The 11,830-nt window shown below is 37.0% G+C and overlaps 2 protein-coding genes across 2 annotated transcripts; one reads left to right on the forward strand and one right to left on the reverse strand.

Annotated features, from left to right (window-relative positions):
* The first annotated feature begins 1,124 nt into the window (after nt 1-1,124).
* LOC103937688 (autophagy-related protein 18b) lies at nt 1,125-7,478 on the forward strand. The gene is made up of 11 exons (XM_009347629.3): nt 1,125-1,491; nt 1,591-1,664; nt 1,776-1,849; nt 1,925-2,034; nt 2,350-2,441; nt 2,545-2,657; nt 3,183-3,302; nt 4,470-4,615; nt 5,574-5,687; nt 6,615-6,680; nt 7,101-7,478. Exons 1-11 carry the CDS (start codon nt 1,442-1,444, stop codon nt 7,240-7,242), a joined length of 1,101 nt encoding a protein of 366 aa, XP_009345904.1. The 5' UTR covers nt 1,125-1,441; the 3' UTR covers nt 7,243-7,478.
* A 1,813-nt stretch (nt 7,479-9,291) lies between these two features.
* LOC103950523 (protein DOWN-REGULATED IN DIF1 11-like) lies at nt 9,292-9,901 on the reverse strand. The gene has a single exon (XM_009361745.2). It carries the CDS (start codon nt 9,898-9,900, stop codon nt 9,367-9,369), a length of 534 nt encoding a protein of 177 aa, XP_009360020.2. The 5' UTR covers nt 9,901; the 3' UTR covers nt 9,292-9,366.
* Between the last annotated feature and the right edge of the window lie 1,929 nt (nt 9,902-11,830).

Here is an 11,830-nt window from a genome sequence, read left to right on the forward strand (position 1 = left end):
CTTCCTTCTTCCAGTACAAAAACTTCCTTCCCATTTGAAACCCAGTCAAAGTTGTGCAGTTTTTGCCATCTCCGGCCAGACGTTCTAAACTCACTACAGTTCCACATAGCACTTTAGAAGATCAGGCAAATTTGGTTCGAAATTTTTCCAGTTAGTTCAACATAAAGGACGTTAAAGTCCTTTCACAATACTTGTATCTTTTCTCTCTAGGAGGCCGACCATGTATGAGGGGGATACTAGTATCTTCCTCCTCCTACATCACTCATCTTCTTCCCTCAATCTATCCTTGGTGTTGGAACTTAGAGACCACCAACTTTGGAAGCTTTTGGAGAATCCATTCTTCCATACAAATCCAAGAAGATATGGAGTTAAGAAGCAAGGTTCTTCCATCCACATCCACATCCATGGTGCCAAGGAGCAATGAGACAAATGAAAGAAGGCCCTCACATAGGTGAATATCACTTGCTAAGCATAAAGGTGCTTCAAAGGTATATAAGTTTCTCAACTCACTTTGTTTTTTAGTTCAATCCTGGTTCACCATTCTTTGAAGTTTATGGCTTAAGTTTTGTTTTAAAATGCTTACAAGCATGCTTCCGTCATTTAATTGTTAAATGCATGCATTATGTTGCTTAATGAACTTAGATTTTCAATATTTTCCTCCATCTCAAACCCAGTTGTGAGTGCATATTTATTGTAAAACATGTACCTTTGTCCAATGAATCAAACTTCATATTCACTTTGGGTTTCAACTCGTCGTTTACATTTGGTATCACAAATTCAGCCTTCCCTGCACCAAATTCATCTTCTGCATCTACATGCTCACTTTCTTTAATATTTTCGTCTACTCCTCTGCTATCCCCCATTAAAATCCAATCAATAATTTGCTACTTCAAAGCTACCCAAATATAACATAACTTGTCACAACCCACCAAAGTTTTACCAATGCATAACTAAAATCGAATTTTAGAATTTTCTCGATATCCAGTTATAACAGCCGAACATGATGGAATCAAAACCGGCCTCAAAGTTACACAACACAAGCCGAGTAATCACAACCCAACAAGAATTTCACTATATATATATATATATATATATATATATATATATATATATATATATTCTCAATTTCCACCCAAATAACCTAAGTTATAACAACCCAACATGATTGAATTGAATTTCACGAAATAAAAAACATGATATAAATTCAACTTAACTCGAATTTTAGATTCCAGAACTTGAAGCTCAATCTCAAAAGAAGGAAAGAAAGAGCAGAGGCATCTACTAAATACGCAGCACTGCAGCGCCACGAACTATCAACGACAGCAAGGACGACGCCAACGACGACAAGGCCAACTATCAACTCTTCCTCTCCCTCTTGTTTTCTTTCTGTAATTGCAAAATTAAATTAAATTTCCCAAGGAACAAGGGAGAAGGTAAAGACATGGCCTCTCCTTACCCAATTTATTGCGCTTCCTTCAACCAAGACACCAGGTAAGACAAAATTCAATTCAATTCAATTCACATCTCCTGATTTTTTCTGATTTTTTTTCTTGTGGTTAATAAAATTTGTAATCCGTTGGAATTCGTCAGTTGCTTTGCAATCGGCACAAAGGGCGGCTTCAAAATATTCGATTCCAGTACTGGCAGACTCTGCTATGAGCGAGGCAAGTTTTTCAATTGCTTTTTCTTTTTCTTTTTCTGGCGGTTGTTAATTTGGAAGGAAAATCATACGGCCGTTGGGTTAATTATGTTTTTTTTTTTTTGTGGTTTGCTAGCTATTGGAGCTTTCGTTATAGTAGAAATGCTATTTAGCTCTAGTCTTCTTGCCATTGTTGGAGCTGGTGAAGAGGTACGCTGCACAATCTAGTTATTTACCCTTTCCATTCGACCATCAAATATTTACTCACACTATGACTGCCCCCAGCCATCCCTATCGCCCCGCCGCCTCTGTTTGTTCAATACCACAACTGCAACTGCTCTTCGAGAATTAAATTTCTTAACTTCCATACTTGCTGTTCGCATGAATAAGAAGAGGTAACCTGCACATTGTATAATGATGAGTGACCGATCAATTTGGCTTTGCTATCGTAATCTTCGTTTTCAGCGAATTGTATCCTTTTATTTGTTGAACAAAAACCTTAAGTTTTTAGTCTAGATATGATGACAAAGACAATTGGCATATTTGGCATCTGTTGGCACTTGTTAAGTCATTTATCGGGGTTCTGTACTATATGAGGTGGTTTTTTCAAGAGTAGTTTTTTCAGGAGTATCATGTTAATCCATTAATTGGACTCCAATTCTTTCTCCTTTGTTGTTGATGAATTTTATATGCCTTCTGGGAAAATGCAGACTTGTTGTCATTTTACAGGACAAAACCTACGTATATGACATAAATAGTCTCGCAATCTTGGACACTATTGATACTATACCAAATATAAAAGGTGAAATTGGGTCATATTTCTTGTTGTACCTGTACTCGGTTTATATTCTGTTCTACCAACAATCATTGTGTTTATTGTTATAACATCGTTGTGTTTTTATCAGGGCTTTGTGCATTCTCACCAAGTTTGGAAGGGTGCTTTTTGGCTCTTCCTGCTAGCATCTCGAAGGGATCTGTGTTGTTGTACAATGTCATGGACCTGCATTTACATTGTGAGGTTATGGCATAACATATTCTCTCTCATACATAACAGAAAGATGATAAAGTTTATATCACTACACTTCATTTTGTTACCTAACTTAATTATACTCGCGGAATAATGATTTCCAGCATGAATTGTGAGTATTCTTTTTTTTCAAGTAATGAGAAAGATTGAATGACTTTGTCTTTTCTTCTATCTTGCTGGTCATTTTCATGGTTCTGTTTCATCTGCACACTCAAGATCAAAATATTTCTCTTTTAATTCCGAAGAATTTAAAAACTTAATCATGCAAGTTGCATGCAGTATGATTATTTAAATGCATTTATGCTTTGTTGAAATCCTCAAATCAGGATGTTTGGCAGCTTCATTTTGAAAACTTGTGGGCATATTTAAAAACCACTTATGTGAATTGGAATTTACATATCAAACATAAACGATCGATTTTGCCTTTAATAAGTTAATTATTATATATGTTGAAAATGATTTTTCTCTTTCCATTTCCTAATTCATATTATTTGTATCCTTGGAACTTATTTACAGATAGATGCGCATCGATCCCCACTTGCTGCAATTGCCCTTTCTTCCAATGGAATGTACATAGCAACAGCATCTGAACAGGGAACCATTATCAGAGTCCATCTGGTCTCAGAAGCAACTAAGGTAAAGAATAGCAAAATATGAAGAGGATTGTTATTGGCACCGCCATTCGGGCTTAGTTAATATGATTATATGGATCATATGTATTGTGCTTCAACAAATTCAAGTCTGGCAAACTCTCTTTCTGTCGTCAGCCTCAAAATTGCATTCTTCTCTAGATGTTGCTCTTTGATGTACCTGGCAATAGACTAAACTTAGCAAATTAGAGAATGACTGGAAAGAGACAAGATTTATACTAGTTCGGCAGAACTTTTGCCTATGCCCAGTTCTAATTTCTCTGGGTAGAGAAATCACAGCTTCTTAATTAATGATAGAGCATACAGTACTTTTGCAAACCCTAAATCTAATCCCTCTTCTTTCTCTTGGCTGTCTCTGGCCTTTTTCTCCCTTTTTTCTGGTCTTGCCACACTCAATTTATAAGTATAGAGTGCGGTTTACGTGCCTATTTTCTGATTAAGTTTCCTATTCTATATGGAACTAGGAAAATAATGTATCTCCTATTTGGCCTAATTGGATAAATGGTCCTTGTGGTGATAGGGTATTCAGAAGGGAGCCCCCGTGGTAAAAAAAATTCGAATTTAAACCCTTGTGAAAGTCCCTTAGGATTTAAGCCCAAAAACAAAATTTCCATTAAGGTTCCTTTACTTTTTTTTTTTTTTTTTTTTGTAGAGGGAATTCGCTTCAGGGCTTTGTCAATTCTAGAATGCTAGAAAGTATTACCAGCTGCAAAGGCAGGTTGAGAACCTTTGCCTGAGGGTGCAGTACCTTTTTAGTTTGATGGATTTTTTTTTTCTTTTTGCATAAACCATAGTTTTGGTAGTTTCCTTTTCCCATTTGTTTATAGAAACATCAAACTTTAAAAAGTGTGTGATTTTGAATCCTACTAAGAACTTTGATTTCAACAACCCCTGCATAATTTAAGAGAAAAGGAAAGTTTGCTGTCTCTTGAGGTCAGAATCACTTGCTCTTGGCTTTTCAGAACAATGCAATCAGCTTACACCCACACACATATCTATATTTATGTAGTGCATAAGAATTGTCATGCTAGGCATCATCTTTTTCCCTAACTCGTAATAAGCTACAGCCACTGAACCAAGTCGTGACAGTACCTCTAATTGCCTGTAATTTCTTACAAGTAAAATGCATGTCTAACCGATCCTTCTTTGGCAGTCGTATAGCTTTCGAAGAGGGACATATCCATCAACTATATTTTCTCTGTCATTTGGGCCATCTATGCAACTGCCAGATATTCTTGTGGGAACAAGTTCTTCAGGTTCTGTTCATGCCTTTTCTCTGGGGTTCTCCATTTATCAAAGGTGAGAACGACAACTGAACTTTCCCGTTTGGAGACAACACAAACTGCTAATAATACTACCAAACTGATTGTGCACATGCTTTATTAAGTCTTAATAGATGTGAATGGCATATGTTATAGCATGCTAAGTATTGGTTCCTTATAGCTTATGGGTTTTGAATACAAGTTACTTTTTTCCTATGATATTACACAGCCATAATCTTGTATATATATCCTAAAAAGTCTCTCTTTTTGTTATTTATATTTCCGGTCCTTTTATCTTTCATTTCCCACTAATTTGTTGTCTTTTCTTTCTCTAGCAGATTTCTTTCCTTTGTCCCTTGTCTAATTTATGTGATTTCACTTTTCTCATGTCTGAAGACAACTAAAGCTTGATGGGCCTTCAGTAACATTTGCTTATTATTTTTTTTTGTCTCAATGGTATTTATTTTCTGCTACATTGCACAATTGACATAAAAGAGAAAGGAAAAGCTGTATTACTATAATCATGTTCTGCCAAATCCTTTAATGCTTATTTGATTTGATGTATTATTCTTGCTGTTCAATCTTCATATTGAATTGAATAAAAAAGAGTGCAAAAAACTTATTAAAAAAAGGAGGAAAGAAACACTGGACGGAAAAGTTATTAAAAAAAGAGGAATATGTACTTGAAATTCAAAATTTTGTATCTAAAGATGCCTATCCTGCTTCATGGTATGGATTAATCTGTCATCAACTTTCAGCATCACATATCAACCAAATGTAATTCCTTGTAGATGTGAACTATGCATTAAATATCACATATCAATTTTCTTTTATTGGTAAGAACCTTGAAAAAGTAAGCTCCATAAATTTGTAGACGTACAAAATTCTTTCATGAAATACATGTCTAATTACTTTTCCAATATTAGAGAGTACTTGCCGATCCTTTTCATTCACATTTGCAAAGTTATATGATCGTATTTTCACTCTCTTCGCAGAAGCAAAAGATCAGGGAGTTTTCTTGGATCAATTATACCCAACTCTGTGACTGATGCATTAGATCCGGCACATCATGATGTACTTCATAATGCTGCACCGGCAGGAGTCAAAAGGTGGACCACTTGTAACTTACACACTGAATCCATATTATGTTTTATACTGTATCCATAGTATATTTTTACTGCAAGTCTGCAAACAGCACGGCACCAGCATTGTTCCTTAGATTTAAAATAGTCAATTGAAATTTTCTTTATTCCACTTGTAGGGAAAGTATTTTGCATTTCTAGTTTCCCAAATTGGCATAAAGCTACGTGCAGCCTAAATCTAAGAAACTAAAACATAACTATAAAATATGATAAAGGTGCTCCCATCAGACCTTGCCCGAAGGCCCCGAACTGAGTCTGGTGCAATACACCTTAGTCTCTGTCCAGCCTTGTCTTTTATTCATTATTTTGAATTCCGTAGACGATTAATTTGTTATATCAAATATTTCAACTCCAGAGTTGGATATAGAGGGTGTGATGCTCTATGTGAACCTTAATAGTTTGGTTAATGGTGATTCTTTGATTTTTGAGGGTAAATTTTAAAAAACATAGAGTTTGTGATGCACAACGTGAGCCTCAAAATTTTCGGGTATAAGGGACACCAAAATTTACATATAGAGATTTAAGAAGCAGCAATATGTTTGATTGATATAGAATTATCAACTGCCCAGCTAATCAAGAGAATTTTCTTTTTGTAAGAATCCGTATTACATTGTGAATATTGTGGTATTGCAATGGACTTATAAATTTCCAGCTAAGCTATGGAAATCGAATTCTTTTAGATTCCATTTATGTTTCCTTGCTCTTCAATTTCCCGTGGATTCAATTTAGATTGTAGACCGTACATCAGATTTGGACATTTGGTAACTCAGATATCTAGTATGATATTATCCCGCCTTCTCTAAGAAAGCCCTTAACCTTTGGCGAATTGTTTTCACTGTAGCAATAATTTACAAAGTCAGTTTAGTTTTACTTATTTCGTCAACTTTTTAACAGCTATGCAGTGATACGAAAGGTAGACAAGGTTGCTGATACATCAACTTCAGAAATTGTGGCTTGTAGGTTAGTTACTGGTACTTGTCTGTATGTAGTCTTATATATTTGAAGTCTTTTATTTGTGATTCCTTCGTCTCCCTCTCCACTCTATACTTTTCTACTACTTTGGGTACTGAATTAACCAGTTGAATAGAGTTCTTAGTAAATAAATGTACAACGTATTTCACGTACCCAATGTGGAGGATTGTATTGCAAAACATTATCATTGGGCCATGAATTACTACCAGGTTTCCACGAATGATTTAGAAATTTGAGGTGCCATTTCCCGGAGTTTCAAGTAAAAACTCTGCCAATATTCACTCATGGGGAACAAAATTGTTGGCACCTTCATCCGGTCGAGTTTTGAATACTAGTTCAGTTAGTTCTCTCGTGTAATCGTTTCTTTGTTTAGGTTTGAATGCCTTTCTATTGGATTTTAATTTTCAGGGCAACTATTTCCATCATAAGCTACAATGGGTACTTCCAGGAGTACAACTTAAGCGTCAACAGTCAGAATGAGTTCGTGTGGAGCTTGGAGCGCGAGTTCAAGCTACTTACTGTCACCACAGATGATTCCACCAGCTCATGATGAGGAAGTTAGTATGCTTCAAGGCCTAGTTGACTAGCCTTGAAGGATCATGTAATACAACTCGGTAACACAAAATAATTCCGACACGGAATTAGTAGGCTAGTATATGGCAAATCATAGTCGTGTTTGATTCTTGTTGACCCTAATAACGTGAGTACATGGCAACTTGTGTATATGCGAATAGCTCGAGCAAGTGGAACAGCTTTCCAATACAAGAAAATTATTTGGTTCACAAATTGTATGACCTAACATGTGGCGAATAATCAACGAAACATAAAATACATCTAGTAAGCTAAATGTAAAGTACAAAATGTCAGCAAAGATAAACGGAAGCAGAGCCATCAGAAATAACCAAAGTCCCTAAGACTGCCTTTGGTGGTCCTTCACAGTCTCAACCTCTACCAGTTCGTCCTACCTGAGGGTTTGGAAGGCCAGATCGAAGAATTGCTCAACCCTTGAACTTTCAATTGACTTGGTTAAGAGTATTAGGCCTCGTTTGGCACGCCGTATAAGACCACCAGATAGTGCTAATAATACGGAGCGGATATTTGGTGAGCTTCGTATTAAATAATCACCGGATTATTTAATCCGGCCTCACTTTTTTTATCCCCTTCACACCCGCTTGTTTATCTCGTCCCAAACCTCTGTATTATTTAGTCAGATGCATCTCTCTCACTCACACTGGCTCACTCCGTCCCTCTCTCACGCACTCTCCTTCAACTCTCTCACATCGCCTGCTATCTCTCGTCTACTTCCAGGTTCGTCTTCGTCGCCATCTTCTTTTTTTCTCTCTCTCTCTCTTCCTCCCTCCTTCTTTGCACACACGCCTCCCACCTCTTTGTTTGCCTTTGATTTCTGACAACAAATTCTTCCAAGGAAGATGACGATTCAAATTCTTCCAATCTGGGCTCCGACAATGAGAAGGATGATGAGGAAGGGAGCTAGGCTCCGACGAGGAGGGGTATATCAATTCGGATCTGGGCTCCAATGAGGAAGGGAGCTGGGCTTCGACGAGGAGGGGGACATGAATTCAAATATAGGTCCTGAGTTCTTAACCCTAGCCGCTACTCCTCTACAATCGGTCGCCGAGGGTGGGATTGATGCGCGGGGAAGATGGTGAAGAAGGAAGATGCAACTGAGAAGAGTCTTGGTTTTTTTTTCCTTTTTATTTTTTATTTTTTATTTTAATTTTAACACCAATTATTGTGAATTAAAAAAAAAATTATTATAGTCCGACGTATTATCCGATGCATAAATTAATCCGATACAATACCAAACGCCCAACTAATTTAGTCAGTACTATTCGACGACTATTTATCCTATCCGACTGAAATAGTCAGTACAATCCGAGCTGCCAAATGAAGCCTTAACGTTAAAATTTAAAGTACGTTGAGTCTGAGATCGAACCGACGTTGATTTTTGACTTGGGTTGGTCTTTCTTATGACATGGGTGGACGGAGGGAACGGTAATGTGGAACATTGGAGAGAGGAGGAAAAAAAGGGGTTGAACTTTATTAATCTCCTATAGAACGGGAGGGAAACGGTTTTCACACCCCTACTTTCATTCCCTAGCATACTCCTCTCTATTAGCATATGCCTATGCAGAAAGAAAACAAGTGTGAAAATTATTTTCTTTGTTTTACTTCTAAATGAACTTTTGAAGAGGCAAAAGCAAAACAAATCTCGCACTTAAATCTCTGTCAGTTTCGAAGCGAATCTATAAATGTTAAGCCAAAAAACGTGAGAAATGGGATTTGATGTTGCACCATCTTCAACTCTTTTCTGGATCCGGAATTTTTCGAGAAAAATTCTCATCCTTCTCCGCCTGTCCTTTCTTCCGTCTATATGTCTATTTCTCAATAGGCAATGAATGAACAACTTCTTATATAAGGATTTCTCTGGGAAACCATCCATGACATTCATAGACAAGTCCTTATTTTTTTTAACAAACGATATTATTCCTTATTCATAGACAAGTCCATATTATTCCTCAACAAATAAAAGATAATGTAATTAATTAATTATTTTAGTATAGCTTACTTTGTTGAATTCAGATAAGTCCTATATTAGCTGACTAAATCATCGTCATGCTCATGTAGATTCTAGTGCAAGAAAACAAGAAATTTAATTAGAAACAGCGGCAGCAGTAGGGGAAGGTGAGTCGGCTTGATGAACGACTACGACACACTTGCTCCATATTTGGAAACTCTTGTGCAATGCCTCGGAAGCTTTGCCTTTGAACGTCGGTTCTAGGAGGATTAGCTTAACCAACCCCCGGTGACAATCGTATCCCACATGCAAAAGGTTTGCGCAACAATCCTCAGTCAGTTCTTCGTTACTGTAGAACATACCCTCAAAGATCTGTTCAGCGCACAGAGGGCTTATTTCGTCTGCGCATTTCCTCAAATGCCTGTAGTATCCCTGCGAGGGCTCCAGCGGCAGTACATCTGGGAAATTGCTGCTGCTGCTGCTGATATCTTCTGTGGTGCTAGGGCTAGGGCTAGGGTTAGGGCTAGGGCTTATTGATGATGGTTCATCACGATCAGCATAATTTCCATAAATGTCTCCAGATGCAGATGAAAGTCTCGCCGAAGACATGACGATGATTGCTGCTAACACCAACGCCGGCATCACAAACGCGTTTCCAAAGCTTGCCATGCTGTTGGTCGAGGTGGTCAGATATTCCGATTCTGATTCAATGTATTTTCTTCTTGGGAATACTGGACCAATATATATATAATGTTTGAATCGGTTTTTGTTTCTTTATTGATTAATTGACAAATTAATGATAATAGTTTTCTTATTCTGCCTTAATTATTCTTGGTACGGTTATGGTTGTAGGGATTTTGAGTTATATGTGTTTGGGTTAATATTTGAGTATTGGGCTTAAATAAAAGAAAGTCTAAGGACACCAAATTAAAGGAAGACTTGCCCGAAGCCCATTGAGTCCAGAGGCAAATTGAAGCTTTTTCAGCCAAGATACAAGTCACATGGCTATAATTAAAAAGACAAGTGATGAAGACTAACCTACTACCAGCCAAAGAACACTTTCCAGTGGCATTAAAAGTAAAAAGTTGATGACTCACTACCTTCCAAGTGCTTTCAGTCAAGAGCAAAAACTATAGCAGTCGAGCTAAACTGCCTACAAAAGGAAGAAGAGACAACAGGAACAAGGACACTCAACCAATCAAACAAACAAACATACAAATTCTGCTCTCAAGCCAGATTTGCATCTAAAAGCTAAAATCAACCCAAATTCAATTCTTTCTAGTGATAGTTCTCTGGAAAGCTATCTTTTGTCTAGTTTAAAAGCTTTGCTATCTCCTTTAGAGGTGTAGTATCGATTCCCTCGTGTAAACTTGTTTACCATCCATCCTTTTTTAGCATATAACCCTTGTAAATTCAAAGAGAAGTGACTGCAAGAAGTTCAACATTGCCAGACAAGGTGAAATCTTGCCCGAGGCTCTTTGTTTGTTTCTAAAGTAGTAGATTTATTACTTAATACATTCTTCAGCATGTATTCAAGTTACATGTTTTTCTACTTTAAGAGCTCCACTTGCATTTGGATGTAGTTAGCTTGATGAATACGTTTTCATTAAATGTAATCTAGAACCAAACTAGTAATTTAAGGGGTTATGGACTCCTTCATTTGAACATACAAGACTATAAATTAAAAGTCCTTGTTTACAAGGCAAGAAAAAGAACTTAATGTAGACTTAACTCATCCATGATAGTCCTTTAATAACAAGAAGTTTGAGAAACTTGGGGCACAAGTAATTGACTTAAAACATACTTGTTCTACATCTGCTATACTAAGATAACAGTGGCACGCCTAGCACTTAGTTAGTTTTGATTGCAAGCCTTAAGGCCTACACCTAAGGCCCCACAACCTAAGGCCCCACAAAGGCACCTTGCAGAACTAACTTTGTTCTCTTCTTGTAGCACATCAACAAGTAAGAGCCCGACTACACATCTAAAGTGCCAATCCCTTAGGGAGCTGTGCTGAGGTCCGAGGAGCCTTCTCCAGAGAAATCTTTGCCCGAACAATATGACCATGGGAGTTTTAACGAAACACTCCCAGTACTGTTTACTTTTAACGAAAAAAACCATATTTTTACCTTTCCTGTTACTATTCATTTACACCTTTATTTGTCTTTTTTCATTAAAACTAAAGTTTTTGAGGACTTTTCGTTAGTTTTCTTTTTAATTTATACTTGTGTTGGATTTGGCATTAAATCAACATGCCTAAACCAAAAAAGATTAGGATACCTTGGACGCAAGATATTTGGATTTGTGTTTCCTACTTGGTTTGGGATTTGGTTTTAGTATAGGATTTGGTTTCCTATATTCTAGGGACTTTGTGTAAACCTATGACATCTATTAGTATAAATAGATGGATGTGGGATAGAGTTTTGTGCGTGAAACTTTTTGAGAAGCATAAGTTTGTATACTTGAGAACACTTTGTGTTTGTGAGTTCTTTGGTATTTGTTGGTAATCAATAAAGCTTTCGTTGTTAGAGAGGTACACTGTACTCCTATATTGGAGGAACTCTAAAATTGTTGTGTTTTGTTTATTGCTTGATTGGTT

This window comes from the organism of the source record quoted next, unplaced genomic scaffold (genome assembly GCF_019419815.1).
Source record: "Pyrus x bretschneideri cultivar Hongxiangsu unplaced genomic scaffold, Pyrus_bretschneideri_v1 Contig54, whole genome shotgun sequence".
NCBI classification, from domain to species: domain Eukaryota; kingdom Viridiplantae; phylum Streptophyta; class Magnoliopsida; order Rosales; family Rosaceae; genus Pyrus; species Pyrus x bretschneideri.